Source organism: Prinia subflava, chromosome 12, assembly GCF_021018805.1.
Source record: "Prinia subflava isolate CZ2003 ecotype Zambia chromosome 12, Cam_Psub_1.2, whole genome shotgun sequence".
Taxonomy (NCBI): Eukaryota; Metazoa; Chordata; class Aves; order Passeriformes; family Cisticolidae; genus Prinia; species Prinia subflava.
The window spans coordinates 12,392,909-12,418,834 of NC_086258.1; the positions used below are offsets into that span (position 1 = coordinate 12,392,909).

Here is a 25,926-nt window from a genome sequence, read left to right on the forward strand (position 1 = left end):
CGGGTCCGGGCACGAGGTAACGGTGATGGCGCTGAGCAGAGTTCGCCTGTTCCAGCCCCACGGGGAGGGCACCCGGCTGCTGCCCCAGGTAACCCCGGGACCCTCGCTCCTCTGCCACGGGACTCGTGCACCCCACGTCCCCCGCCCCGGGTAGCAGCGTGCTGCCACTGTGCTGCATCCCTGGGAGTCTCTTAGGGTCACAGTCTTTGGGGTGCCCCCTGCAGTCCCCCGTGGTGAGCAGGGGTGGGCTTGGGGCTAAGCAAGGCTGTGTAGGGTGGCTGCAGGAGCCTGTGACAGTGTCCGGCTGTGGGACAAGGTTCCTGGGCTGGAGGAACATTCCTGGCTCCTCTGTCCGTGCAGGCATCCAGGCTGGTGGAGCTGCCCTACTCCTCCTTTGATGACGATGATGACGACGACGACACGGCCGAGCAGGACCCCGGGGTGTGGTACCCCGACCCCCCCAAACTGAGCCCCTTCAGCCGCTGCGTGCGCTACCTGGCCTTCCTCTGGAACCTCCTCTTCCTCCTGCTGGGGCTGCTGACTCTTGCTGTGGGGGTCTGGGGGCTGCTGGCCAAGAACCCCCTGCCTGGGGGGGAGCGTGGGGTGCCCCTGGGCTCGGACCCCATGCTGCTCTTCGTGCTGGCAGGGCTGGGGGCCAGCATCGTGTCCCTGGCCGGCTGCCTGGGCTCCTTCTGCACCAGCCCCTGCCTGCTGCGCTTCTTCCTGGGTGCTGTGCTGGCGTTCGGGGGGCTGGAGGTGCTGGGGGGGCTCCTGCTGCTGCTGGCACGGCGGCAGCTGCGGGACGCGCTGCGGGACCTGCTGCTCCTCTGCCTCCTGCGCTACCAGGAGGACCCCGACCTGCAGTTCCTGGTGGATGAGGTGCAGCGGAGCCTCCAGTGCTGTGGCCTCGAGTCCTATCGTGACTGGGAGAGCAACCCGTGAGTCGGGGCCAGGGGGGCGTAGTGGGGGACCCCATGCCCACCACAGGGCTGGAAACCTCCTTTGAGGGACCCCATTCCCCCTACAGAGCTGAAGACCCCCCTGTTCCTTGTGGGGTCTGTGCTGTGGTCTCGTGTTTGGGGTGGTGGGAGCCCCAGAACAGTCCAGAAAAGAGAGGGATGAGCTGGAACCCACAGCTGGTGCCCAGTTCTGTGGCTGGGGAGCGTGAGAGACCCCCATCCCCGCACCCCACTCGTGTGTGACCCCACATCTCCGTGTCCGTCCCGCAGGTACTTCAACTGCAGCGCCCCGGGCGCGCAGGCGTGCGGCGTGCCGGCCTCGTGCTGCCAGGACCCGCTGCAGGGCGGCTCCGTGCCCAACGCGCAGTGCGGGTTCGGGGTGCTGGGGCTGGGGGCGGCGGTGGCGGGGGCTGTGGGGCTGCGCTGGCCACGTGGCTGCAGCGCCAGGCCGGGGCCATCGCCGCCGGTGCCGCCGCCCTGGTGCTGGTGGAGGCCGTGGGAGCGCTCCTGGTGCTGAGGGTGCTTGGGGATATCACGGCTGTGAGGGTGTGGGAGTGAGGGCACCCTGGGGATTGGGATGTTTGGTTTGGTCTCAAATAAACCTTATGAAAATCTGGAGATGTCTGTGCCTCCATCGCCACTGGTGCAGGGACACTGCTGCTCTCCAAGGGTGGGGATTTGGGGATGTCCAGCCCCAAATAAACCATGTCAGAATCCTGAACCCATCTGTGTCCTGCCCATCCCACCCCAGGCTGCGGGGAGCCGCTTTCCCTCCTCCCCAGCCCACAACACCGACTCCTGTGCTCGTTTGAGTTTAATGAACATTTTTTCAAGCTGAGCCCCCCCAGCATGGGCGGGGGGGCCTCGACCTACACAACACTACGGGGGTGGTGAGCCTGCCCAAATCCTAAATGATTCCGTACTGAGCCAGCTCGTGCAGCTCCAGGTGGCTGAAGGCTTCCCAGGGACAGATGACAGTGATGTCTGAGGAGAGAGAGCACAGAGGTTGTGGCACTGTGACCCCCCCCAGCCCCTGATCCCCCCATGCCAAAGGGGTGGCCTTCCCATACCTGTTCCCAACCCCTCCATGCCTGGGATGTCATCACCAAACCTGCAAGGAAAGAGGGATTGTCTGGCCTGACCCAGGCAGAGCCCCCCCATCCCAGGACTGTTCCCCACTCACCCCTGCACCCCCTTTTTGGGGGGTTTGCTCTTGAACTGCCTCGTCTGCCTCTGCTTGAACTTGGGGGGCCCCTTGCGGGGGGTGGCAGGACCCCCGGTCACCCTCGTGGCCGATTTGACCTCCAGCTTGGGGGGCTCCAGGCTCATGGCTGTGGGGGGCCGGCAGCCCCGGCTCACGGCGCTCCCTGCGGATCCGGCGCTGCCAGGGACGGCTCCTCACACCCGCTGGAGGGAAACGGGGGGCACCAGCTTCTCCTCCCACCCGCTCCCTGATGGGCTTTGCAGAGCCCCCTCCCCACAGCCCCATTAATCCCCAAAGCCAGGGAAGGGCATCCCGGGGGACCCCAGAGCTGCTGCTGCTCCTTCCTCCCTTGTCCCCCACCCCAGTGTGGATGTGACACGTGGAGACCCCTCGGGGCACTGCCAGGACCCTCCCATGGCTGGCCCCAGCTCTGGGTGGGGGTGGTGGGTACCCTAGTTAGAAAGGGGGAGCAGAGGATGGCCCACGGCACCAGGAGTGGGAATCTGGGGACACAAGCCCAGCTCTGGGATAGGCATGAGGGATTTGGCCCTGCTGCAGAGCTGGACACGGCCCTGGGAACAAGGATCCCACCCGGGGAGCTGTTCCTGGATGCAGGAAGAGCAGCAAAGCAGCCCCACGCCCTCTCCCAGCCCGCAAACCCCTGACTCACAGAGTCCCGCGAGTCCCGACTCCACAGCTGCTCCCTCCGCCCGCTCCCCTCCGTCCCGAGGCCCAGAGATGCTCTGGGGGGCTTTTCGGGGAGGGAGATTTATCCTGCCTGGGGGTAATAGGATTATTTCCCTCCCTTCTTTCCCCAGGGGTAATCCAGTGTCCTTCCCCTGCTCTGGTGGGGAGGAGGTGTCAGGATTAGCCCTGACCGTGCCGGGTGGGCGGTGGATCCACGTGGGGGGAACCCTGCCTCCTCTCCTGGGGGATCCCCATTCCCAAAGATTCCCTCAGTGTCCCTGAGCCCAGAGGGAGTGATGGGACCCCCATTCCAGCCTCCCTTCCAGCCGGGGTGGGGTCCTGGTGCCAGCCAGGGAGGGTTGGGCAGCCCCTGTCCACGACCGGTGTCGCTCTAAAGCTTCCCTAATCCAGCACTAAAGCAATTAAAAACAGAATAATCTCGGCACACTTTAATTGAACTTCAGTCCCTGCCACTAATTGCAATTAGTTGGGCTCCAACAAATAGGATCAAAGGGATCCAGGAGTGCTTTCCATGGAGAACCACCTACTTCCCTGGCAGAGAGCAGAGCCTGGCTGTTAATTGGGGTTCATTAATGAGTGACACTCGAGGGCTCAGTGGCTTCTTGGGGACCTTGTCCCAGGATGATGTGGGGGGTCTGTGTGGGTCTCAGTGGCTGCGAGTCCCCCAGGATGGAGTGGGGGGATTTGGGACAAGTTTATGGGGATTTAAGGTGGAGGCAGAAAAGGCACCTTGGAGAGCAGCCTGGCAGGATGTGACAGGGACAGGGCCAGCATCCTTGACAGGAGGCTGCTGCTTCCCACGTGCTGGGTGACACACGCTGCCCCTGAGCCCTCCCCATCACCAGGGCACGGCCAAGGTGCTGAAAATCCCCCCGAGGTGCTTAAATTCCAGCTGGGAGCACAGGAGGAGGAGGAGGGCTGGGGGGTAGCCCCAGTCTGCCCTTGGCAGGGATTTGCCGTGCTGAGGAGAGCACAGCATCAAGCTCCCGGGAAATCCAGGGCTCAGGACAGGCCTGAGCCCAGCCTGTCCCCAAGGACAGCTCCCTCTGACACGGGAGGTGACCCGGCCTGGCCTGACACCCCCGGATCCCGAGCTCAGCACACAACAAACACTACAAATGCTCCAGGTCCGGATCCTGCCACTCCAGTGGTGTCCCCACCAGTCTGGGGGGCCGGGGGAGGCTCAGTCCTTCCTGGCCCGCAGCCTGATCTCCATCCTGAGGATCATTTTGATGTTCTCGTCCTCCACGTGCTGCTCCACGGCCGCCAGGGCCTGGGCTCCGCCGTCCCGGTGCCGCTGCAGCAGCTCCTCCACGTACCCCACCCACACGCAGTTGGGGCAGCCGGTGCCGCAGCAGTGCGTGGGCGGTGGTGGCACCGGGGGGGCTGCAGCAGGGTCCCCGCTGTCACCACCGGGGGTGGCCGTGCTGCTGTCCCCTCCCGCAGGGTCCCCGCTGTCACCACCGGGGGTGGCCGTGCTGCTGTCCCCTCCCGCAGGGTCCCCGCTGTCACCACCGGGGGTGGCCGTGCTGCTGTCCCCTCCCGCAGGGTCCCCGCTGTCACCACCGGGGGTGGCCGTGCTGCTGTCCCCTCCCGCAGGGTCCGAGGTGCCGCCGGCCTCGCCTGCGGTGTCCGAGCGCCCCCGGGGGCCGCTGCCGGGGGACCCTCCGGGGCTGTTCGGGGGCTGCAGGGAACAGAGACCCCCGTGCTGGAGCCGGCCTGGGGGGCACGGCGGGGAACCCCCTGCCACAGGAGCCCCCTGCTCCCATGCATCCCCCGCCCACCGCTGTCACCCCCAGCACCGCCAATCCCCCTCCCCACACCCCCAGCTCCTGCCCCCACCCCATTCCCTGCACCCCCCTGCACCCCCCCCAGCGCCGTCCTTGTCCCCCGACTCCCCACAGCCCCCCTCCCCTCCTTGTCCCCTCATGTCCCCCAAGCCCCCCTTTCCCCCGCCATCCCCAGGACTCCCCCGTGTCCCCTCCACTGTCCCTCGTGTTCCGTTGTCCCCCGTTGTCCCCCCTGTCCCCCCCGTGTCCCGTTGTCCCCTGCTGTCCCCCCCGTTGTCCCCCCGGTCCCCGCTCACCCCCCGGCGCGCCCCCGCCAGCCCCCGCGCCCCCCGCAGCAGCATCCGGCCACTGCACTCTGACCCCGCCCCCGCGCCGAGTGACAGCTCTGCCAGCCAATGGAGACGCGGTACGCTCAGAGGGGCGGGATGGGCGGGTAAGATGGGACCAATAAGCAGCAGGGGGCGGGGCCAGAAAGGCGGAAGTGGCGGCGGAACGGCCACATGGGGAGTGGCGGAACCATGGCCCGGGCACCGGGACGGGGACAGGGACAGAAACCGGCCCGGGGACCGCGACAAAAACTGGCATCAGGACCGAAACAGGGACAGAGACCGGGACCGGGACCGAAACAGGGACAGAGACCGGGATCGGGACCGAAACAGGGACAGAGGCCGGGATTGGGACCGAAACAGGGACAGAGACCGGGATCGAGACCGAAACAGGGCCGGGGACCGGGACCAGGACAGGGGCAGAAAGCGGGATCGGGACAGAAAGCGGGACCGAGATCGGAACATGGACCAGCCGTCCCACTGCGCAAAAGGTCCGTGCCCGCGGGATTCAGTCGCGGGGTCTCTCCCGGTTTGGGGTCTGCATCCACGCGGGGTCTCGGGGCGCGGATGGGCCCTGGCGGGGTCCCGTTCTCGGAATCTGCGCCCTGATCTCTCCCCTTGCCTCGGTCCCGGTGTCCCGCCATGCCCGAGTCTGTTTCCCACCATGCTCAAATCCCAGCATCCTTCCGTGCCTGGCTCCCGCTGTCCCAGTGCCCGGGTCCCGCTGTCCCAGTGCCCGGGTCCCGCTGTCCCAGTGCCCGGGTCCCGCTGTCCCAGTGCCCGGTCCCGCTGTCCCAGTGCCCGGCTCCCGCTGTCCCAGCCTCCAGGTCCTGGTGCTTCCCTGGAGTGCTCTCACTGTGCTCGTTTTCCCCAGGAAGGAGAAGAAGGACAACATGAAGCCCAAACACCCCGACGAGCAGGAGATCCCGTTCCGCCTGCGGGAGCTCATGCGGAGCCGCGAGGCCCTGAGGCGCCCAGGGCCGGGGAAGAGGCCGGTGGCAGGTGGGACACGCGGGTGGCCCCAGCAGGTGGCCAAGGGCCTGGCCCAGGAGCCCGTGGCACGGCTGGATCCTGCCGTGGGACACCCTCCTCCCTCCGGTGATGTCCCAGCCGGGCTCTGCCAGCCGCAGGGACCCCCGTGGTGTCACCGCTGCAGAAATGTCCCCTGTCTCTCCTAGAGGAGAAGCAGCAGCAGAAGTCCAAGGGCCCCAGGGCCCCGGGGGACATCCCTGTGCCCAGGTTCCGCAGGGGCAGGGGGGAGTCGGAGCGCTCCTACATCTGCCGCATGGAGCAGGAGGTGCAACACGTCCTCTTCCTCACGGAGAACCAGCTCCAGCGAGAGCCCGAGAAGGAGGGGACGGCTCCAGAGAAGTCCAAAAGGAAAAAAGAGTGAGAGCAAGGCCATGGGGGCTGGATGGGGCCAGCCCACACCTGTGGCCTGTCCCCTTGCCCGGTTCTGCAGGGCAGGTCGGTGTTGGCGGTGGCTGCGGGTGCAGGTGGGGGGCAGTGGGCCCCCTTTCCATGGGGACGGATCTCTGGGAGCAGCCACAAGCCTGCTTCACCCTCCTGAGGGAAAAACTGTGGGATTTGAGGGGCTCCCAAAAGGGGTAGGGTGGGGTAGGGACTCATTCCTTGCTCCCTGTCCGCTCCTGAGCCCCAGCCCTATTGTGGCTCTTCAGGTTTCAGAAAAGGAAGCTGGAAAAAGTTCGGAAGAAAAAGGAGGAGAAGAAGGAGGCCATGCTGGAGAAGAGCCTGTTCCAAGGTGGGCATGGAGTGGGGGGTGACCCTCAGCCCCGGGGGGCTGCACATGGAGGGGTGGGGGGAGCTGGGCTGGGCACCCCGAGGGGCTCCCACTGAGCCTGGCCTCACTTGCAGACACGGTGCCCTTTGGAGAAGTGGTGACACAGCCTCCCACCATCACCTCACGGCCCAGGGGACGGGGTCCTGCCGAGCAGGTGAGCTCTGGGGACAATGCCACCCACCCTGGGGTACCTGGGAGGGCAGTGGTGGCCGCAGTGAGGCGGTGATAGCTCCTTGGGGTGCAGTCCCAGTGTCTCACCCTTCACCCCTGAGCTGTCCTGTCTCTGCCTGCAGGCTGGGCGCAAGCAGCTCCTCCTGACGCCCCGCCTGGGCCAGGGCCCAGCGTCCCCCATGTCCCCCGTGTCCCCGGTGATGTCCATGGCTCGCCGGCGCATCCTGGAGGAGGAGCGGGCGCGCGTCATCCAGGCCTACAGGGACATCCAGAGGCGCAAGCAGCTGCAGCGGGCCCGGGCTGGTCCAGGCTGAGCACTTTGGGACTCGGGAGGGGCCCTGCCCTGATGCTCCTGTGTCCCTGCTGAGCCCCGGGGCTTCCCGCAGCTCCACACTCCACGGCTCAGCGCTGGAGCGGGGTCCCTGCGGTGCCACGGACTCCGCTTGGAGTAAAAAGTGCCAGTGGGAGCCGGTGGTGTGAGCGTGTCTGTGCTCCCAGATCCTTAGGGATCCCTTAGGGACACTGATGTGGTGGCAGGTGGCAGCCCCAGGCATGTCACTGTTGCCACGGGCTGGCCCTGGCAGGGCTCTGGTGGGGGCAGGAGCCTTCTTCCTCAGCCATGAGGAGACCCCAGTGCCTGGCCAGCCCGGTGGGGGGACAGTGGGGCAGTGCTGGGGACATGGAGGACTCCCCTGCACGGTGTCACTTGCCTTTAGTGTCACTATTGGTGACCCTGCTTGCGCCCTGGGGCTGCAGCCACCCACAGCCCTGCCCTTGGCATCGCAGCCCGTGTCCCTGCCTGGCCCTGCTCACGGTGACCCCGGTGCCAGGTGCGCTGCCACGTCCCCACCGCTGCCCCCGCGCCACGCCGGTGCCACCTGCCACCACCCTGCCACCCCCCCGGGCAGCCCCCGGCTCCGGGGAGGCTCCGGGGCCGCTCCCGGCGCTGCTCCCGGCGCGGCGCGGCCGTGCCCGCCTCACCTGGCCGGACAAAGGCGCCGCTGTTCGCGGCCCCGCCGGCACAAAGCGCTCCCTGTTGGAGCGCGGCCGCGGCCGGCGCTGGCGGGGCCGGTGGGATCCCGCTCTTCCGGAGGGGCCGGGCACGGCCACGGGGCCGCCCCGCCGTGCCCCGCCGCGCCTCGGTGCAGCACTCCTCGTACCTTGTTTTTTCGGGTGGCTCTGCTGTACCCAGGGTGTCACCGCTGTGTCCCTGCCGAGGTGGAGGTGACTTTGGGGGGGGTCACCCGCTGTGCCATGTGGTGCCCGCAGCCGGTGCTGTGGTGACAGTGGCCCTGGTGACACCGAGTGCCTGGTGCTGCCGGGCAATGTCCCCGCTGCCGCTCGGTGCCAGGTAAACACAGGTGACAGGTAAACACGGGTGACGCAGCACAGCCCGGGGGGCACGGCCACATCCTGCTGCAAACACCCTCCGGCTGTGTCCCCGGAGCCGGGAGCGTGGGCTTGTGCCAGCTAAAGGCACAGGCGGGACACGGCCGGTGCCACCCTCCCGCTGTGTGTCCCTTGCGTGGACACCGTGCAGGGCACTCGTGCCCACCGGCAGCCCCAGTGCCGCCATCCCGGCTCCGGCTCAAGGAGACCGGGTCACCCGCTGCCCCCACGGAGCCATTCCAGCCCTGAATAATTCATGGCACTGCCGGCCGCAGGCTTCCTGCCCGGAGGAGGAGGAATGGCTGTGGAGGGGAAGGCAATCCGAGCGGGAAAACCACCACGACCTTGGCACGTCCTCCGTGCTGTGCCACCTCCTGCCCGGCAGCCCATCTGCCCACGGGATCCTGGCCCAGCGGCCCCAGCCTGGGGGATGGGGGTGCTGGGGACCCTGCCCGGAGCCCCCCTCATGGCCTCTGTCACTCCCCTAAACGGGGGCTGAGCCCGTGGGAGCAGCCAGGGGCATTGGGAACACCTGAGACCCCATCACAGGCCACTTGTGACAGCGTCATAGGAAAAACCACCTTTATTGGGGTGACCTGAAAAAAAGGGAAAGGAAACTTGGCAGAGAAAGCCACAAGGAGGGCGAGGGGCCCAGCTCCCTCCCCGCTCCCTGCAGGGGTCCCTGAGCCCCGGAGGGGGAAGGCATCAAGAAGATGGCCAGAGCTGTGGGGGCCGGTCCCCAGCCCCAGCAAGGCACTGATCCCCTGGACCCCCAGCAATGGGGAAACAGGCACAGAAGGAGGCAGAGCTGGGGACAGCTTTGTGTCCCCTTGTGCCCTGCAGTGGGACGGGGCCAGCTCAGCTCGGGGGACAGCTGGTGGGGGTCAGCGTGGGGCCAGGGACTCGGTGCTGAGGGTGTCCTGGGCGGGGGTCCCTGGCTTTGGAGGGTCCATGATCTGGGGAAGGTGGGGTGTCTGTGCATCACAAAGGCAGTGAGGCAACAGCCGGGGGTGTCCCCACGGGAGCCAGTCCTTGAGGCAGGGATGTGGGGTCCATGGCCGGGTGGGACGGGCAGGTGGCAGCGCTGGCTCTGGGACCGTGTCCAGGCATCCCTCGGGCAGGAACCAGCTCTGGCTGCCAGCCGGGGTGGGATTCACACGGCAGGGTGGGATGAGGCTGGGCAAGCCCTGGACGGAGGGACAGAGGGGCCGTGGCTGTGCCGGCGCTGTGGGATTGCCTCAGGGGGGCTTCACCACCGGTTCCTGCCGTACGGGGACTGCACCTGCAGGCAGAGCAGGGTGGCACCGCGGTGGCAACAGGACCACGGGCGTGTACCCTGACCCACCAGGGGGGGCTCTGGGTGCCGGGCAGAGCCGTCGCCACGGTGGGGCCGGACTTTGCCCCTGCTGCAGCCACCGTTCACCCACCTGGCAGCTCCGGGTGTCCCTGGGGATGCTGCAGTGCCGGGCCTGTGCCGCGAAGGCGTCCTCGGCTCGGAGCGTGGAGCTGGCGCTGCCGGGCATGGGGCTGGTGGAGGCGCGGGGCAGGATCACGTCGTAGGGACCTTCGCTCTGGGGGACAGACACGGGGGTGGGAGGTCACAGCACCGGGAATGCCCGAGCCCCACGGGGTCCCGGGGAAGGCTCTAAAGGTCCCCACCCCCTTACAGCAGCCATTGGGACACACGGGAGCCCCCCACCCACACCCCGTCTGTCCCCCATGCCCGTCACTCCTGGCAGGATGTGACCACCCCTGGTGCCACACTCACCGTCCCCTTGTGCATCAGGGCCATCTCGGTGGGCTGGTAGACGCTGGTCAGCAGCTGCCCGTTGTAGCCACTGTATGGGGACACCGGCTTCTTGGCTGCCGAGACACGGGGACAGTCACCACGGAGCCACTGCCACCCCGCTGGGGCTCCCTGTACCTCGTTAGCAGGTTTAATGAGCTGGCTCAGCAGCTGCGTGCCTTTCCCGTGGGACACTCCTGTCCCCAGGGAAGGCATTGATGCTGCCTGGCCGTGGCTTTGTTATTGTAGGGTCTGTGGGGTGCAGGTGCTGCTCAGGGGGATCCTCCCTCCCCCATGGGGTGCCCATGATACCCACTGGGACTGTCACCACCCCATGTTATTGCAGGGTCTCGTGGGCCTGGGGCGGAGGGGCAGGAGCCGCGGGCGCCCCACGCCAGGGAGGGAGCTCCCTGCGGCTGCCGGGCTCAGCCCAGACTGGTACACCCAGCCCGGCCAGTTCTCGGGAGCCACAGCAGCAGCAGGCGCCAGTGCCAGACATCCCGTCACCCAGCCACCGCTGCCATCTACCCTGGGGACATCCCCCGGGGTCCCCAAGAGGATGGTGCCCGCTGGCAGCCCTGCCACGGGGTGAGAGGGTCCCTGCCTACCAAAGGATGGCTCATCCATGGAGAAGGCCTTGTTCTCCACAAACATGCTCTGCGACTTCTGCTCCTTGAGGATGGTCTCGTAGCCCACCCCTCGCGTGGGGTAGCCGTCGTCCTCGAAGGCTTGCTCGGGGCTGCGCCGTGTCACGTGCGTCACCTCGGGGATGACGTAGAGCAGGAGGAAGGCGGCGGCGTTGCAGACCAGCGCGATGGCCAGCGTGGGGTCATCCCAGCCGGGCTTGTGGCCGGCACGCCGGTTCCCGTACAGGTACATGACGGTCCACGCCAGCCAGATGGCCACGGAGAGGCCGGTGGTGGCCAGGATGAAGGCGCCGTGCTTGCGCCAGCGGCCGTAGCGGCCACAGAGGGTCGGCCAGGCCGTGCCGAAGGCGGCCGCCAGCAGGGCCATGACGTAGATGAGGGCCATGACGAAGTCAGCGTCCGCCAGCTGGCAGGGGTCGGCGGGGCCGGCCTCGCGCCGCGCCACCGTGATGATGAGCCACTCGGCGTTGATGATGACCTCGACCGAGGCGAGGGACAGGGCCACCGCCAGCGTCACCCAGCCCCGCGGGGCCCGGTTACGCCGCGCCAGGAAGTTGAGGGCCACGGCATGCGCCAGCAGGCAGGAGAAGCAGATGGCGAAGAGGACGCCGAAGAGGAAGCGGCGGGAGGTGCAGGTGGAGAAATCCGGCCCCACGATGAAGTCGAAGGTCAGGCAGAAGAGCCCGAAGGTGCCCAGAAGGAAGAAGACCTGCGTGGCCACCAGGCTCTTCTTCTGGCGGTCCTGCACGAAGGGCAGGCTGGCCACCAGGACGATGGTGAGCACGAAGGTGGTCACCACGCCGAGGCTGGCCACTGCCTCCACCCCGATGCCCCAGCCCGCTGAGAGGTCACAGAGGTTGTAGTAGAGGGAGGAGAGGTCGTGTCTGCAGCCCGGGGGCGGCGTGGGCTGTGCTGTAGCCATGGGGAGCAGGGCCAGCAGCACGGCCGGGGTGCCCATCCTGCACCGTGGCATCCAGGGACCCTGCGGGACACAGCGGGGTCAGGGCACAGGGACTGGGGATGGGGATCAGCTCTCAGCTCAGAGCATCCCTGCCCGTTGTCCCCACTGGGCACAAGGAGCAGAGGGGTCCTGGGGAGCTCTGCCCTGCTGGCACAGGGAGCTCCAGATGGCACCAGGCAGCCCCCGTTGGCTCCTTGCCTGGAGATTGGTGGCAGCTGAGGAGGGGCTCAGCCCCTCTGTGCCCCATCTGATCCCTCCCACCATGGGAATTCTGTGGGGCTGTCCTGATCCCTTCCTGCAGTGTCAGGAGCAGCACCGTGCGTGACGGCTTCCCAGGAATACCAAATGTGGGCCCAGACCAGATGGCACAGGTGATAACTGGGGGACAGGGCTGTCCCCTTGGCTTGTCCCTGCGTGCCACCACGTTCCTCTTTCCACTCCTCCCGTCCCACTTCCCTCTGGCTTTGGGCACCGGCCCAGTGCAGGTTGCATGTCCAGCCTGCTGGCACGTAGGCAGCCGCAGCCTGGCACGGTATGGCACGGCATGGCACAGCAAGGCACGGCAAGGCACGGGGTCCCAGTCCCTGTCCCCTCATTGCCACCCCATTCCCGCCACCCCATGGTGGGCACGGGGAAGAGGAGGCAGCGAGGACGCTGCAGCCTCACTGCTGGGGGAGGAAACCCGGAGGGGACCCAGCAAAAGGACCAGCGGTCCCCCGAGGGGCACCATGAACCGGGCACCCCCCCAGCCCGGGCTGGGGGCAGGAACCCCCAGCACCACCCTAGGACAGAGTCCCTGTGCCCGCGGGTTCCAGGAGCTCCGCCACCCCCGGTTCCCACCGCGTTCCCCGGCCCGTTCCCCCTCACCTCCAGCCCGGTACCTCCGCTCGGTTCCCCCCGCGCCCCCGGCGGTTGCAGCCGCGTCCCCAGTTCTGCTCCTCCTGCAACCCCGCCCGGTCCCTCGCATCGCCCGTCGGCTTCCCCCGCTCCCCCAGCCCGGTCCCGCCGCGCTCCCGTCCCCCTTCCCCTGCCCCTCCCGCCGGTTCTCGCCGCCCGTCCTCCCGCACCCCCATCCCGCACGGTCCCGGGGCTCCCGCCGGGTCCTGGCCCCAAAACTCAGCCGGAGCCGCCCCCACCCTCCGGCCGGAGGAGCTGCGGGGGCGGACGGCTCTCGGTCCCGGTCCAGGTCTCTTCCCGTCGGCGTTGCCGGTGCCCCCCAGCCCCGCAGGGCTCGCCCCCGCCCCCAGCCCCGCTCACCGGCCCAGCCCCCGGTGCCCGGCGCTCCGCTCCCCCCGTGCCGAGCCGTGCCGAGCCGAGCCAGCCCCGGTGCCGCCGCACCGTGCGCCTGCCTGGCCCGGCCCCTCCCCGAGGTGCGGCTCAGCCCCGGGAGCGCGGTCGGGGCCGGCCGGGACCTGCCCGCCGCACCGGGCGGGGGTGTCGCACCGGGGCACGGAGGGGGCTGGTGGGGGGAAGAACCCGCACTGGGGGGCGGAACAGGGGGGAGACCACCCGGTCATGGGTGTGAGGAGTCAGTGCGGCCTCAGCCATCGGTGTGATGAGTCTGGGGGCTCAGCCTGGCTCTGTCTCCCCTGGAAGGACTCTCAGGGGACATGGGACGGAGCCGGGGGGCTGCCCGGGGGCACGGAGGGGCTGAGGGGGGCAGAGCCTGAGCTGGGGGTGAAGCAGGGGGGAGCCCACCTGGCCATCGGTGTGATGAGTCTGGGGGTCTCAGCCTGGCCCTGCTGAGTGCTGCACATCAGGAAAGACCCTCGGGGGACAAGGGGTGGAGCAGTGGGGTCTCGGTCACCCATCGGGATCTTCCACCTCCGGTGGGCCCTGGGGTGGGGGCCGGGGGTGGCGCTGCACAGGCGGCCCCGCCGTGCGAGGATACACCGGCCTGGAGGGGCCTCCCGGAGGAATGTCAGCTGATGGATAAAGCCGGAGCCCTTGGCAGGGCAGCAGGACCCAGAAAACCCCAGAAAACCCCAGAAAAGCCCTTTCTGTGGAGGGCCGGGGACAAGGGCAGCCCCAGCCCGAGGCACTGGCAGGGTTTGGTGGTCCCTGTCCTGATGGGGGTGACCGCGATCCTGGAGTTGGGATGGACACCCCACGTTCATCCCAGGGGATGGGGAAAAGCCCTGGGAGATTTGGGGCACCCCGGGGGCCCTGCCAGCTCTGGAAGAGGTTTCCAGGCAGGCGCTGCTATTTCGGGAGGGTGAAGCAAGAGGGTGAAGGATGCAGAGGAAAGTTCAATGCGCCTCCGGCGTGGCCTGCCCCAGTCCAGGCCAGGATGAAAACAATCCGGGGAGAAAGGGCAGCAGTGGGAGGACTGGCTCCCGCCGGAACCGGCAGCACCCGTGGCACAAGGACCGGCTCCCGCCGGAGCCCCCGGGACAGGACGGTGCGTCCAGGCTCAGAGCGGCGCCACCGCCACCCTCCCGCCCTCTTCCTCTTTGATCATTTGGCTTGGGGATGGTGTTCGGGATTGGATCATCCCTGCCCTCGCGCGGGGCAGGGCAGTGCAGGCGAGGGGCTCTGCAGCGGCCCCGGTGCCTCAGTTTCCCCAGGGGTTTGGAGCGCAGGCTCCGCGATTGGGCAGCCCTCGCTCTCCGGGAAAGGCTCAGCCTCGGATAAGCGGTGCCGGGAGCGGAGGCCGCTTGTCCTGCCGCCCCCACACCGCAGCCAGGCCTCTCCACCGGCTGCTTCCTTCCGCCGGAGGCTTTCCCGGCTGCTGAGTCAGGACGAGACCCCCGTGACCCCCGTGGGGCCACCGGCAGGCGGCCGTCCCGCCGAGGCTGCCCCGCGGCCGCACAGCCTTTGCCTTTCTTGTCCCCCTCCTCGGCGGGTGATTTCCTCATTCCCTTCCCACGGGAGCACCCCGTCCCCACGGCGGGGGATTCCAGTTCCCACGGGGACCCTCGCCCTCCACCCCCTGCGGGCGTTTTCCGCTCCCCCTTCCCATGGGGAATTCCCTGCCCGCCCTTCCAGCCCCGGTCGCTCGCTCCCGGCGTTTTTACAGGTCCTACAGAAAGACCCCAACAGGCTGTGGGGTCACTGGGCAGTGGTGCCCACCACACGCTGCCCTCAGTTTCCTCTCGGGGCCGTGGATCCCCGGCTCTGACCTCCCGGCACGGGCAGAGCCCAGTCCCAGCTCCGGGTGCTCTGGGTGGGCTCGGAACCGCGATCCCAGTGGTGGAACTGGGCAGAACTGGTCCTTCCAGCACAGAGGCCACAGCGAGGGGCTGGGATGTCGCTCAGCACCGGCACCTGGACCCTGGCCAGGCTCTATCCGAAAACATCAGCACGCCGGGCGCATTTTTTCCAGGCTTACCTTTCCTCGGGAGCCGCAGGGACGGGCGGCTGGCACGGCTGGCACGGCTGGATGAGCCCCGTCTCCGCGGGGGCTCCCCTCGGGAAGGCGAGAGCCGTACCTGGGGCCGGGGGTCCCGCTGCCCTCCCAGAGCCTCCCGCCGCTCCGGCCGGGGCTCGGAGCCGTTCCCAGCGGAGCCCCTCGCCGGCGGACGCCGTCAGCACATTTCCACCTCCTTTGCCAAGTAAATACGCACCGGCTGGCACAGGGGGGCCGGTGGCAGTCGGGGGGGCCGGTGGCGATCCCGGAGCTCCCGCCGAGGGTTCCCGAGGCAGCCGAGCCCCCCGCCCCGCGGCCCCTCAGCCCCTGCCTGCGGTCGGGTTAATAACTAATCCCTTCCCGGTTCTGCTCTCCTCACGTGCCAGAATTAATGGAGCGAGAACCTCCCAGGTACCCCCCGCGCTACCGGGCCGGGCTTTAACCCTGTCCCCCGGCAGGGATCCGGTCTGGGATGAGGTGACATCCCCGGCGGGGTCTGTCCGCGCCGGAGAATGACCCGAGGGCGGGGGCAGGGTGGGTCCGTGAGTGGGTCAGCCCCACACCCTGCGGGCAAAGGCTGCGCCCCATCCCACCCCAGCGCGGGCACAGCCAGGGCTCGGGGGTGGGCAGGGAGTCTGGCGGGGTTTGGGGGTGTCTCTGTGCCCTGCCAGGAGCCAGCTGAGGCCCCAATTCCCCCTTGCCCCGGGCAACCCCTGTGCCCCTGTCTGTCCTGCCCCGTCTCGGGAATCCGAGCGGAAAGGCCGGACGGTTTTGGGGATTACGCTAAGGGGATTACAGGGAATTAGGGTGGCAACAGGGCTGGTTTGGGGGGCTGGGGGTGCCAGCTCCCTGCCCCGGCAGTGCCAGTCCCACAGTGTCCCATCCCTGCCCTCTGCTGGCAGCTGGAGACAGGCTGGCACGGCACGGCCACTCCTCCAGTGTCACACCAGTTTGGCACTGGTGTGACTGGGAGGGCACCCGACTCAGGGGGGCATTGCCCGGGGGGCTGCAGCCTGGCTGCTGCCAGGGGGATTAATGGGTGGGGGCCAGGAGCTGTGATCTTACCGTGTGTCCAGACCCCACTGCCGGGGACAGCAGACCCTGTGGGTGCTCCCTCTAGCACTCGTGGGCAGCAGAAGGGCACAGGGGTGGGCAGGGCAGAGGGACCCGGTGCCAGAGATGCTGGTGCAGGGTGCCTCCGTTCCAGCTGCCCGCAGGGAGCCGGACCCAAGGCAGAGTTTTGGTCTCAGCACGGCAGTTTATGGAGTGGCACCCAGAGGGCACCACGTCCTTGTCAGGGCTCCCAGCAGCTCACTCGTGCCCTCCACCCCTCACCACGGGCAGCCCCTGGGCTCCCCAGGACCCTCGGTGCCACTGAGCTGGGGCATGTCCTGGGTGAGTTCCCTGGATGAGTTCCAGTGTTGCGCGAGGGGCTGAGCATGGGCAGGGCTGAGCTGCCCATCCTGGGGTGCTGCTGCCAGGCAGGCACCACGATATCCCCGATGAGTTCTGGGCACAGCCACCTCCCCCTGCCACCACCACCAGCATTAATTAGCCCCGGCTCTGTGGAGGGTGGGGGCCTCCCTGGGTCCCGGTGCAGTGCGTGGGGCTGGGTGGGCACCAGGACTGCCAGCCTGGCACTGCCCTGGCTCAGAGCGCGGTGCTGCCCAGCAGCTGCAGCGGTTTCAGGGCTGGCGGTGGGAAGTGACCGCTGCCACGGCGGGGGTCTTGCCGGGGCTGTCCCCGCAGCACCTCGGCCACCGTGCTGCGGAAGGTCTGGCTGACAAAGCAGTAGAGGAAGAAGTTGAGGGAGGTGTTGAGCATGGCCACCATGTTGGCGATGTCCAAGGCCAGGTGCACGCGCCAGTCCCTCCTGACTGAGGCCACATAGAGGTGGCACATGGTGACGACGGTCCGGGGAGCCCAGAGCACAATGAAGACGGTGGTGACGGCCAGCAGCAGCGCCGTGGTCTTGCCGCCCCCCGCGCGCCTGCGCCGCTTCAGCTTGCGGATGATGGCGGAGTTGGTGGCCAGGAAGATGCTGCAGGGCAGGAAGTAGATGGTGACGCAGTGCAGCCACTTGAGCGCCGTGTCCAGCGCCGTGGGGGGGTCGGCGTCACGCCACATGTCCAGCCACCAGTAGAAGGGGATGCCGGTGGCCAGCGCCGCGGCGAAGACGGCGGCGATGATCCTGCGCGTGCGGCGCGGGTAGGACACGGCGCGGTAGCGCAGGGGGTGGCACAGGGCCACGTAGCGGTCCACGGTCAGCAGCACCGTGACCCAGGTGGACGCGTGGTTGGCCGTGAACTCCAGCACGTTGACGGTGTGGATGAAGGCGCTGGGCACTGCCCGTGCCAGGATGGCTGTCTGCAGGATGAAGCCCACGAAGATGATGAAGACCTGGGTGAGGATGTCGGAGGTGGTCAGGGCCAGCAGGTACCAGTACGACGATTTCTTGGTCCTGGTGGCCAGGCGGGACAGGGCCACGGCAGTCAGGATGTTCACTGGAAGGAGGGAAGCGATGGGTGGAGGTGAGAGCTGGGGGCTCGCAGCCCCCCCTGCCGTACCCAGATCCCAGGGGTGCCCAGGCTCCAGCTGAGGGGAGCTATAAATATCCTGGTGCTGTGGGGATTTGCTGGGCTGATTAATCTCTTCCGTGTGCCAGCCCAAGCAATGCAAATACCATCTGTCCCCGTGGCGGTGTCACCTGCCCTGGGGCCGGGCAGCAAAGCGGGGCCAGGTCTGAGGCTGGGGAGGAGCAGGTAGGGTTCCTCCATCCTGAGGACTTTTCATTCCAGCCCCCCAGCCCCCTCAGCCCCCTCAGCCCCCTCACCTGGCAGCCCCAGCCCCAGCAGGACGCTGTAATACACGATGGGGACGATGCCAACCAGGCAGGGTGACCGCTCCAGCTCTGGCTCTGGCCCTGGCCGTGCCCATGACAGAGCCGTGCTGTTGGGCACTGGGACCATCATCTTCCACCACGGATGGGCTGTGAGGAGACACAGGGCGCATCAGGGGGATGAGGGTCCTGATGGCACCTGGGCAGGAGGTCAGCCATGACATGTCACTGGGGGCTTGGGGACAGGGACCATCACCTGGGTGGCCCCACTTTGGCTGGACCCCTTATCCTGAAGCATCCATGGACAGTGGGCAGCTCCAAAATGGGCTACCACAGGCAGACCTGGGGCTGCTGCACCCATGGGAGACAATGCACCCCAAGGCTGCTGTGCCATGTCCCAGCAGAGCCCCCGCTGGCAGAGCTGCTCCTGCTTTATGCCTCAGCCCCGTTTTTGTAGAAAACAGGATTAAAACACCATGTTCTTGGGCAGCTGCCAGCAGAGGGAGGCTCTGGCCCCCAGCCCGGGCTGGGTGCCACCAGACGGCTCCCAGTGGTGGCTGAGAGGACCCAGAGGTGTCGATGGGGGGTTCCAGAGGTGCCAAATGTGGGGTGGCCATCTCCATGCTGCCAACTGGGTCCTTTCCCAGCTCCTCAGGCTGAGGCAGCAAAGCTGGAGGAGCCTGGCAGCGACCCTACCCACGGCCCTGCCCGCAAACCCGCCTGCATCCGGATCCTTATCCGTATCCGCATCCCTGTCTGTGCTGCGATCCCTGCCCTGATCCCTGCCCTATCTGTGCCCATCCCTGCCCCATCCCTGCCCTATCTGTGCCCATCCCTGCCCTGATCCCTGCCCTGATCCCTGCCCTATCTGTGCCCATCCCTGCCCCATCCCTGCCCTCTCTGTGCCCATCCCTGCCCTATCTGTGCCCATCCCTGCCCTGATCCCTGCCCTGATCCCTGCCCTATCTGTGCCCATTCCTGCCCCATCCCTGCCCCATCCCTGCCCCATCCCTGCCCGCTCCCCACGCCCGGATCGTGCCCGCGCTGCCCTCGCCCATTCATAAACCAGGGAGGCTCCGCCCCCTCCCGAGCTCTGCGCTCCTATTGGCTCAGGGCAGCCAGGCCCCACCCAATGGGAGAGGGGTTCCGCGGGAGTGGTGAGGCCGGAGCTGAGCGCTGCCTTCTGATTGGTCAGAATCCCCCCCAAATTTGCATCCCCGGGGGACCGCCAGCCCCGGTCCCAGTGCCGGGGGAGGGTGGGGGTGATGGGGGTCCTGGGACCGGGGGTTGTGGGGGGTCCTGGCACCGGGGGTTGTGGGGGGTCCTGGGATCGGGGGTTGTGGGGTTCCGGGGTTTGTGGGGTGCAGGGGGCACCTGGGGCCCGGAGGTGTGGGGGGCTATTTGGGGGAGGTATCTTGGGATTTGGGGTTGCGGGGTGGAAAGGGGGGACCTGAGCTCAGGGAGGGGGTGCGGGGCACCACGCTGCTCCCAGTCTGACCCAGGGCCACCCCAAATTCCCCTTGTCCCTGATTCTGCAGGCACTCGGTGGCTTCGGGCCGGGCTTGGAGGGACCGTCGGGGCTCTCTCCCGTTCCGGGACCCCCAGTGATGGATGTGCTCTCCCAGAAGTGCCCGAGTGTGTGGGAACGCGGGGGTCCCACCTCCCCGATCCTGGAACTGCCGGCCCGGATCCAAGCAAGATCCTGAGCACAGCCCGAGGGAAAAGAAGGGAGGGGTGGGGGAGCAGATGGGTGCCAATTAACTGCAAATTAGCTCCGGTTCATCAGCAGGAGGTCCCGTCCATCCACGTCCCCCGCCGAACTGGGGCATCGATCGGCGGCAGCCGCAGTGCGAGCGCCTTAACCCTTTCCCAGCCCGATCCCCTCGGTGTTTTTGTGTTGCTGGGGGCGGCGGGTTGGCTCTGGGCCCCCTTCTGCTCCCTCTGCCCAGTGGGACTCTCACCTGGGTGGCCGCAGTGCCACCCGCCGGGCGCGCAGTGCCGCCTTCCCTGGGCTTGGCGTTTCCCAAGCACGTACCGCTCTCCGTGCCCCCGGCAGTGTCCGCGTTGCCGCTGGTGTCCCTGTCCTCTCCGGGCTCCGTGTCCCCACTGGTGTCCCTGTCCTCTCCGGGCTCCGTGTCCCCTCCAGTGTCGCTGTCCCCGCCGGCGCCCGCAGCACGGCACAGCCTCCCGGGGCGCGGGACACGGGGCGGAGGGAGAGCGCCGTGGGCAGAGCCACGGGCAGAGCCGCGGGCTGGGCTGGCCGGGCACAGGGACGTCACCAGCCCTTGGCTCCCGCGGAGGCCCGGGAAGGGGTCACCCGGGAAGCTCCGAGTGACCGTGACAGAGCTCGTCCCCGCCGCACAGCAGTAGGGATGGTGGGTGGGTGGGCAGGTGGGTCCGCGGCCGCCTCTGGGGATGCAGAGGAGCGGGTGTGCACAGGGTGTGACGTGTGCCTGTGCACACGAGTGTGGATCCCTGCCTGCGTGTCCCTGCCGGGCTCTGCCCTGGCAGTTCCGCTGTGCCCACTGCCAGGACACCGTGCTGATGTCCCCTGCCGCTGCCTGGGTCCAGCTCCGTCTCTCCAGTGCCCCCAGCCCGCGGCGGCGATGCCCTGGCACTGCTGCCCGGCACAGGTCGCCATGGTGAGCCAGCCCTGCGCCACCTCAGCCGCAATCTCCGGGTCGGCTCAGCTGCTCCCTCACCTCCCCGCGGGCTGGGGGATGTCACCGTGGCCCCTGGCGACCTCCAGAACCAGCCCCGTGGTCCCCCGTGTCCCCCCGCGGTCACCTCACCGCCGTGAGCAGCCGATGTCCCCTCGGGGGACACGGGGGTCCCCGGGCCGTGGCCGCCGCCAGGGCTGGCCCGGTGCCGGCGGCGCGCCGGGCACACGCTGCCACAAGCTGTTGTTTATCGGGAGGGCGGTGAAATGAGGCGTCGGAGGACGCGATGAGCCGTGAAGCGGCTGTGCCGCGGGGGGGCCCTGGCCCCCGGGTCCCCACTGTGCAAGGACACCGCCCGGGCACTCTGCTGGCACCGAGATTTTGGGGGTCTCCTGCCCATAGGGGCACAGGGCTTGAGCATTGCCCACCTGCCCGTCCCTGCAAGGGGCCAGGGAGCCCCAGCAGCGTAGCGTGGGGGTGATTGGTGCCTTGTCCTCAGTCTCCGCGCCCATGGGGCAGGGACAGATGGTGACCCCACCCCCTCGGCAGCTGCACCAACATCTGCCCACGCTCAACATCTGGAAAGTGTCTAAGCCCGTGTTCGAACGGCTGTGCAGGGGAACGGGCTCTTGGCAGCGGGTGAAGGGCCGCTGTGCCCTGCCAGCTGTGCTGCCTCCTCCGTGGGACACGTCCCCTTGCCTGGGGTCCTGCTCTTGGGTCCCCACCCCACGGTGCCACCGGGGCCACAGCCAAAGCGGGGTTGGCACCACTTGGCTGACACCTCGCTGCCCCTACCCTGCTCACCCAGCCCCACCCCGGCCTGTGCCTGTGGCACTGGGGCTTTGGGGGGCCCAGCCCCATGGCGAAGCCCCCAAGGGGTGTCAGGGCAGGGGGGCCCGGGAGGCCGCACAGGGTGCACGGGCGGGCTCTTGGCTGCAAAGGCTGGGAAAAGGGCAGGCAGTTCCTGCCGGCAGCGCGGATGCCATGGTGATGGGCTGCTGCCGGCATGAATACCCATGAGCCGGGGGGAGCGGGAGGCCACCGAGCTGTGCCCTGAATGCAAAGACCCCGGCACAAAGGGCCGCGGCCACGCGTGGGGCTCCGGCGCGGCGGTGCCAGCGGCAGGTGCCGCACGGCGACGGCCCAGCTGTGCAGCACCCCGGGGTGCGGGGCTGGGGGTCAGGGTGGGATGCAGGGAGGCTGGAAGTCGTTCCCGTGGCAACGGCCGGTCCCACTTTCCACCAATCGATGCGGCGGCGCGGGCGCGCGGGCCGGGAGGGCGCGTGGCCTACATAAGCCCCGGGCGCGCAGCGTGTGCTGCACCCGGCAGATGCGCCTGCGACGCCATGGCCAGGCTGACGGGCACCCGGCCCGTGGCCACCCGCCGCTGGGGCTGTGCCGCCGCCTTCCTCCTCCTCCTCTTCACCGTGCAAGCCGGTAAGGGTGGCCGTGGTGGGGGGAGGCGCAGAGGGTCCCTGAGCCGTGGGTGCCAGGGTGCGGCTTGGCGGCGGAGGGAGCGCTGAGCGCGTCTCCCGGCTGCCGTCGGGGTGCCGGCGGGGAATGGAAGTGGCTCCGGGATGTGCTGTGCTCTCGGAGCCGGGTTGTGCTGGCTGGTGCCCGGGGAAGGGCTCGGTGCCACGGGCAGACAAGTCCAGCACGGCGGGGTACAGGGTGCCTGCTCCCCTTCCCCATCCCCGCTCAGCCGGCCTTAAGCTGGCGCTGGGAAGGGTAATCCGTCGGCAAGACGGGATTTGAGAGGCAAGATGGATTTGAGACAGACGGGGCCAAATTCCTCCCGGGAGAAGGATGCTCTGAGGAGAGGGTGGGAGTGGTGTCAGGAGGGAGAAGAGGAGAGGAAGGATCCCAGTGCCCACAGGAGCATGAAGATCCCTGTTCCACATTCCCAGATCCCTCTCCAGTCCTCTTGGGATCCCAGCACAGACGTGCAGTGACACCAGGGCAGAGGTGTCCCCAGACTGCTCAGGACCCCATCCCTGGGTGCAGGGCTAAGCATGTCTGGCTCCCCACACCCACGGGCTCTCTGTCCCCCCATGTATCCATCGGGACTTGAGGGATCAGGGCAGTGCCCGGGGCTCGCTCTGCCCACAGTAGGGACGGGGTCAGGACAGGCAGACCGGGCTGAGAGCCAGTGCCGCCGGCACCCGGCCATTTCCCAGCACACCCCAGCCTGGGACATGGTGGTCTCAGCCCTTCTGCTGCAGAAAGGCAGTTTTTTGGCTCTCAGGGATACAAACGTCCCCATGTCCTTTGTTCCCCCACACCCCCTTGGCACCAGTGGCCCTTTGGCACTGACGGAGCGGAGACAGGAGGTGCACGGCCCCCCAGTAACCCCACCCCACCTCAGTGCCTGGGACTGGGGTGCAGCTCTGGGACCGTCCCGTCTCCCTGCAGCCCAAAAAGCCGACTTTAGCGGGGACTCCACGGCGGCCACCATCAACCACTCGCTGACGCTGCTGCAGCGGCTGCAGGAGCTGCTGCAGAACGGCAACGGCAGCGACTCGGTGCTGCGGGTCCGCTCGGCCGCCTCCGACGAGCCCAAGGTGTTCCACACGCACCAGCTGCTGCTGAGCCTCCAGAGCGAGGTCTTCGAGAGCCTCCTGCGCAACCAGAGCGTTGTGACCCTGTACGAGCCCCCCGAGACTGCTGCGCTCTTCGAGAAGTTCATCAGGTGCGTGGGGACCCCGTGGGATGGGGAGGTCAGGAGGGTGCAGCTCCCCTGGGAGCCACAGGGAACTCCACGGGATGGGGGTGCCCAGAGGGATGCAGCCAAGGAAGGGGGATGTTCCCTTGGGAACCACAGGGACCTTGTGGAATGTACATTTTGGGAGGGATGCAGCCTAGGAGGGAGGATTATCCGCTGGTGACCATGGAGATCCTGTGGGATGGGTGTACCTGGAGGGAGGGAGGATGCACCCCTGGGGACCATGGGATGGGGACACCCATAGGGAAGCATCCAAGGAGTGGAGATGCTTCCCTGGGAACTCTGGGGACTCCACGGGGTGGGAATAGTCAGAGGAAAGCAGCCCAGGGCAGAGGCTGCCCCCTGGGAACTGAGCTGCCAGGGACAGGTGTCCCCAGTGTCACCACCCACGCTGTGCCCCAGGTACCTGTACTGCGGGGGGGTCTCCATCCTGCTGCACCAGGCCATCCCCATGCACCAGCTGGCCAGCAAGTACCGTGTCTGGGGGCTGCAGCGCGGCGTGGCCGAGTACATGAGGACCCACCTGGCCAGCGAGTCGAGCCAGGGCCACGTGGTGGGCTGGTACCACTACGCCGTGCGCGTCGGGGACGCGGCGCTGCAGGAGAGCTGCCTGCAGTTCCTGGCCTGGAACCTGTCGGCGGTGCTGGGCAGTGCCGAGTGGGGCTCGGTGAGCGTGGAGCTGCTGCTGCTGCTGCTGGAGCGCTCCGACCTGGTGCTGCACAGCGAGCTGGAGCTCTACACCGCCGTGGAGGGCTGGCTGAGCCGCCGGCAGCCCGAGGCACCCGTGGCCGAGCGGGTGCTGCGCGCCATCCGCTACCCCATGATCGCGCCCAGCCAGCTGTTCCGGCTGCAGGCGCAGTCGGCGGTGCTGGCGCGGCACCGCGGCGCGGTGCAGGACCTGCTCTTCCAGGCTTTCCAGTTCCACGCCGCCTCCCCGCTCCACTTCGCCAAGTACTTCGACGTCAACTGCAGCATGTTCCTGCCCCGCAACTACCTCGCGCCCAGCTGGGGCTCCCAGTGGGTCATCACCAACCCGGCGCGGGACGACCGCAGCACCAGCTTCCAGACCCAGCTGGGGCCCAGCAGCCACGACGCCGGCAAGAGGGTGACGTGGAACGTGCTGTTCTCGCCGCGCTGGCTGCCCGTCAGCCTGCGCCCCGTGTACTCGGACTCGGTGGCGGGCGCCATCCAGCCCGTGCGCATCGAGGACGGGCGCCCGCGCCTCGTCATCACCCCGGCCATGAGCAGCCCCGACTTCGCCGGCGTCAGCTTCCAGAAGACCGTGCTGGTGGGCGTGCGGCAGCAGGGCCGCGTGCTGGTCAAGCACGCCTACAGCTTCCACCAGAGCTCGGACGAGGCGGCCGATTTCCTGGCGCACGCCGACCTGCAGAAACGCACCTCCGAGTACCTCATCGACAACTCCCTGCACCTCCACATCATCATCAAGCCTGTCTACCACTCCCTCATCAAGGTGAAGAAGTAACGGGGCACAGCTGAGTCCTGCCATGCTGGCCCCAGCGCCACGGGGGGAACGCCTGGTCCCGTAGGTAGATGGGGGTCCCCTCGCTGGGGGGCCCCAGGACTGTGCTCTGCACTGCCAACCCCTCCCTGAGTGTTCCCCTGCCACGGCCCGTCCCCATCGCTGTCCCTGGGGATGGGGGATGCTGGGAGCACCCCAGACCCATGTAGGGGCTGTGGGAGGTGAAAAGTGCAGCCCACGGGCACATCACAGACCCCAAGGGGTGCGGGGATGGGGACAGGGACAGCCCATCCTTCCCGTGGGGCAGGCCCGGGGTCCCTCTGTGTGGGCAGCTGGGTCCAGCTCAGGAGCAAATGGAGCTGCCCAGTCTGGGGGTGAGGGGCCCATCAGCCTCCCCCAGTGGAGCAGGGGTGTGGGTCACTGTCCTCACTGGTGGTGACAGCTGCCCCATCCCTGTCCAGGTACCCCCACCCCTTTCCTAATAAAGCAGAAAATGAGTGTGGGACGTGTGGGGCATCTTTGGGGTGATGCTGCTCCCCAGCTCAGCTCCCTCTAATGGAACTCCTGGGAAGGAAAACTCCCATCCAGGCTCGGATACATTTCCCTGTGGGGATCTGGGTCCCTGCTTGGGACGGGTTTGGCATGGGGAGAGCTGGCCCTGGCAGGGCTGGCGCAGGGTGCTGCACAGGCACTCAGGAGAATCACAGACAGGAGCCCAGTGCCTGGGGAAGGGGCACAGCAGCCCCCCAGGGCTGGGTTGGGGTGGGTGATGGCCCCTGAACCCTGTCCTGGCATCGCTCACCCACGGGTGGATTCAGCCCCTGAGCAGAGCCTGGGGAAGGGTCCTGCTGGGGGCTCCCCCTCAGCCCACAGAGAGCCATCACCTTTGTGATGTCCCCATCGCTGTGACAGTGCTGCTGGCAGCTCGTTAATGATTAATTAAGAGGGGTGAGGAGTCGAGGTGGCTGCCGGTTCTATCAGCAGGGCTTTGTTTACCCAGCGCTGATAACCCAGCCCGGGGGTTGCTCCTGTGGGGACATGGGGCTCTCCAGCTGTGAACGGCCCCGAGGGGACTGGGGCCCCCCTGCTGCCACCAGCCACCCTGCTGTGCCCTGCTCCGTGGCCTGGGGACAC

The 25,926-nt window shown here is 67.9% G+C and overlaps 7 protein-coding genes across 13 annotated transcripts; 3 read left to right on the forward strand and 4 right to left on the reverse strand.

Annotated features, from left to right (window-relative positions):
• Positions 1–25: 25 nt before the first annotated feature.
• Positions 26–1,517, forward strand: TSPAN10 (tetraspanin 10). Its single transcript, XM_063409921.1, is given in 4 exon segments — positions 26–88; positions 361–938; positions 1,230–1,360; positions 1,363–1,517. Coding segments are annotated over 4 exon segments (927 nt in total).
• A 251-nt stretch (positions 1,518–1,768) lies between these two features.
• On the reverse strand, positions 1,769–3,140 carry PDE6G (phosphodiesterase 6G). The gene is made up of 4 exons (XM_063409657.1): positions 2,834–3,140; positions 2,143–2,366; positions 2,030–2,070; positions 1,769–1,943 (listed from the first exon to the last, which is right to left on the reverse strand). Exons 2-4 carry the CDS (start codon positions 2,286–2,288, stop codon positions 1,867–1,869), a joined length of 264 nt encoding a protein of 87 aa, XP_063265727.1. The 5' UTR covers positions 2,289–2,366; positions 2,834–3,140; the 3' UTR covers positions 1,769–1,866.
• Positions 3,141–3,284: 144 nt separating this feature from the next.
• OXLD1 (oxidoreductase like domain containing 1) lies at positions 3,285–5,029 on the reverse strand. The gene is made up of 2 exons (XM_063409656.1): positions 4,958–5,029; positions 3,285–4,555 (listed from the first exon to the last, which is right to left on the reverse strand). Exons 1-2 carry the CDS (start codon positions 5,000–5,002, stop codon positions 4,055–4,057), a joined length of 546 nt encoding a protein of 181 aa, XP_063265726.1. The 5' UTR covers positions 5,003–5,029; the 3' UTR covers positions 3,285–4,054.
• A 132-nt stretch (positions 5,030–5,161) lies between these two features.
• CCDC137 (coiled-coil domain containing 137) lies at positions 5,162–7,812 on the forward strand. The gene is made up of 6 exons (XM_063409655.1): positions 5,162–5,478; positions 5,862–5,989; positions 6,166–6,376; positions 6,667–6,749; positions 6,863–6,942; positions 7,082–7,812. The coding sequence occupies exons 1-6, from the start codon at positions 5,162–5,164 to the stop codon at positions 7,271–7,273; spliced, it is 1,011 nt and encodes a 336-aa protein (XP_063265725.1). The 3' UTR covers positions 7,274–7,812.
• A 1,104-nt stretch (positions 7,813–8,916) lies between these two features.
• On the reverse strand, positions 8,917–15,447 carry GPRC5C (G protein-coupled receptor class C group 5 member C). 3 transcript variants are annotated; one of them, XM_063409646.1, is made up of 5 exons: positions 15,309–15,447; positions 10,743–11,763; positions 10,117–10,211; positions 9,776–9,919; positions 8,917–9,630 (listed from the first exon to the last, which is right to left on the reverse strand). In XM_063409646.1, the coding sequence occupies exons 2-5, from the start codon at positions 11,752–11,754 to the stop codon at positions 9,598–9,600; spliced, it is 1,284 nt and encodes a 427-aa protein (XP_063265716.1). In that variant the 5' UTR covers positions 11,755–11,763; positions 15,309–15,447; the 3' UTR covers positions 8,917–9,597. The 3 variants fall into 3 exon arrangements, with proteins under 3 accessions (XP_063265716.1, XP_063265717.1, XP_063265715.1); XM_063409647.1 differs by having other exon boundaries at positions 15,074–15,392; XM_063409645.1 differs by lacking the exon at positions 15,309–15,447 and adding an exon at positions 13,000–13,128.
• A 152-nt stretch (positions 15,448–15,599) lies between these two features.
• Positions 15,600–23,834, reverse strand: GPR142 (G protein-coupled receptor 142). 5 transcript variants are annotated; one of them, XM_063409653.1, is made up of 3 exons: positions 23,719–23,834; positions 17,925–18,080; positions 15,600–17,595 (listed from the first exon to the last, which is right to left on the reverse strand). In XM_063409653.1, exons 2-3 carry the CDS (start codon positions 18,061–18,063, stop codon positions 16,742–16,744), a joined length of 993 nt encoding a protein of 330 aa, XP_063265723.1. In that variant the 5' UTR covers positions 18,064–18,080; positions 23,719–23,834; the 3' UTR covers positions 15,600–16,741. The 5 variants fall into 5 exon arrangements, with proteins under 5 accessions (XP_063265723.1, XP_063265724.1, XP_063265718.1 ...); XM_063409654.1 differs by lacking the exon at positions 23,719–23,834 and adding an exon at positions 22,951–23,040; XM_063409648.1 differs by lacking the exon at positions 23,719–23,834 and adding an exon at positions 19,966–20,094.
• Positions 21,607–25,926, forward strand: BTBD17 (BTB domain containing 17). The gene is made up of 3 exons (XM_063409659.1): positions 21,607–22,027; positions 23,003–23,279; positions 23,715–25,926. Exons 1-3 carry the CDS (start codon positions 21,607–21,609, stop codon positions 24,793–24,795), a joined length of 1,779 nt encoding a protein of 592 aa, XP_063265729.1. The 3' UTR covers positions 24,796–25,926.

Excerpts from the sequence above, each read along its gene's own strand:
- PDE6G (XM_063409657.1), bottom strand. The coding sequence starts at position 2,288 with ATGAGCCTGGAGCCCCCCAAGCTGGAGGTCAAATCGGCCACGAGGGTG. Across the intron at positions 2,071-2,142 it reads CCCAAAAAGGGGGTGCAGGG|GTTTGGTGATGACATCCCAG; the intron begins GTGAGTGGGGAA and ends CTTTCCTTGCAG. Across the intron at positions 1,944-2,029 it reads CATGGAGGGGTTGGGAACAG|ACATCACTGTCATCTGTCCC; the intron begins GTATGGGAAGGC and ends CTCTCTCCTCAG.
- OXLD1 (XM_063409656.1), bottom strand. The coding sequence starts at position 5,002 with ATGCTGCTGCGGGGGGCGCGGGGGCTGGCGGGGGCGCGCCGGGGG. Across the intron at positions 4,556-4,957 it reads TGGCGGGGGCGCGCCGGGGG|CCCCCGAACAGCCCCGGAGG; the intron begins GTGAGCGGGGAC and ends TGTTCCCTGCAG.
- CCDC137 (XM_063409655.1), top strand. The coding sequence starts at position 5,162 with ATGGGGAGTGGCGGAACCATGGCCCGGGCACCGGGACGGGGACAGGGA. Across the intron at positions 5,990-6,165 it reads GGGGAAGAGGCCGGTGGCAG|AGGAGAAGCAGCAGCAGAAG; the intron begins GTGGGACACGCG and ends TGTCTCTCCTAG. Across the intron at positions 6,943-7,081 it reads GACGGGGTCCTGCCGAGCAG|GCTGGGCGCAAGCAGCTCCT; the intron begins GTGAGCTCTGGG and ends CTCTGCCTGCAG.
- GPRC5C (XM_063409646.1), bottom strand. The coding sequence starts at position 11,754 with ATGCCACGGTGCAGGATGGGCACCCCGGCCGTGCTGCTGGCCCTGCTC. Across the intron at positions 10,212-10,742 it reads CATGGATGAGCCATCCTTTG|CCAAGAAGCCGGTGTCCCCA; the intron begins GTAGGCAGGGAC and ends GTGTCTCGGCAG. Across the intron at positions 9,631-9,775 it reads GGGACACCCGGAGCTGCCAG|GTGCAGTCCCCGTACGGCAG; the intron begins GTGGGTGAACGG and ends CTCTGCCTGCAG.
- GPR142 (XM_063409653.1), bottom strand. The coding sequence starts at position 18,063 with ATGATGGTCCCAGTGCCCAACAGCACGGCTCTGTCATGGGCACGGCCA. Across the intron at positions 17,596-17,924 it reads GCTGGGGCTGGGGCTGCCAG|TGAACATCCTGACTGCCGTG; the intron begins GTGAGGGGGCTG and ends CCCTCCTTCCAG.
- BTBD17 (XM_063409659.1), top strand. The coding sequence starts at position 21,607 with ATGAGCCGGGGGGAGCGGGAGGCCACCGAGCTGTGCCCTGAATGCAAA. Across the intron at positions 22,028-23,002 it reads CCTCTTCACCGTGCAAGCCG|CCCAAAAAGCCGACTTTAGC; the intron begins GTAAGGGTGGCC and ends GTCTCCCTGCAG. Across the intron at positions 23,280-23,714 it reads CTCTTCGAGAAGTTCATCAG|GTACCTGTACTGCGGGGGGG; the intron begins GTGCGTGGGGAC and ends GCTGTGCCCCAG.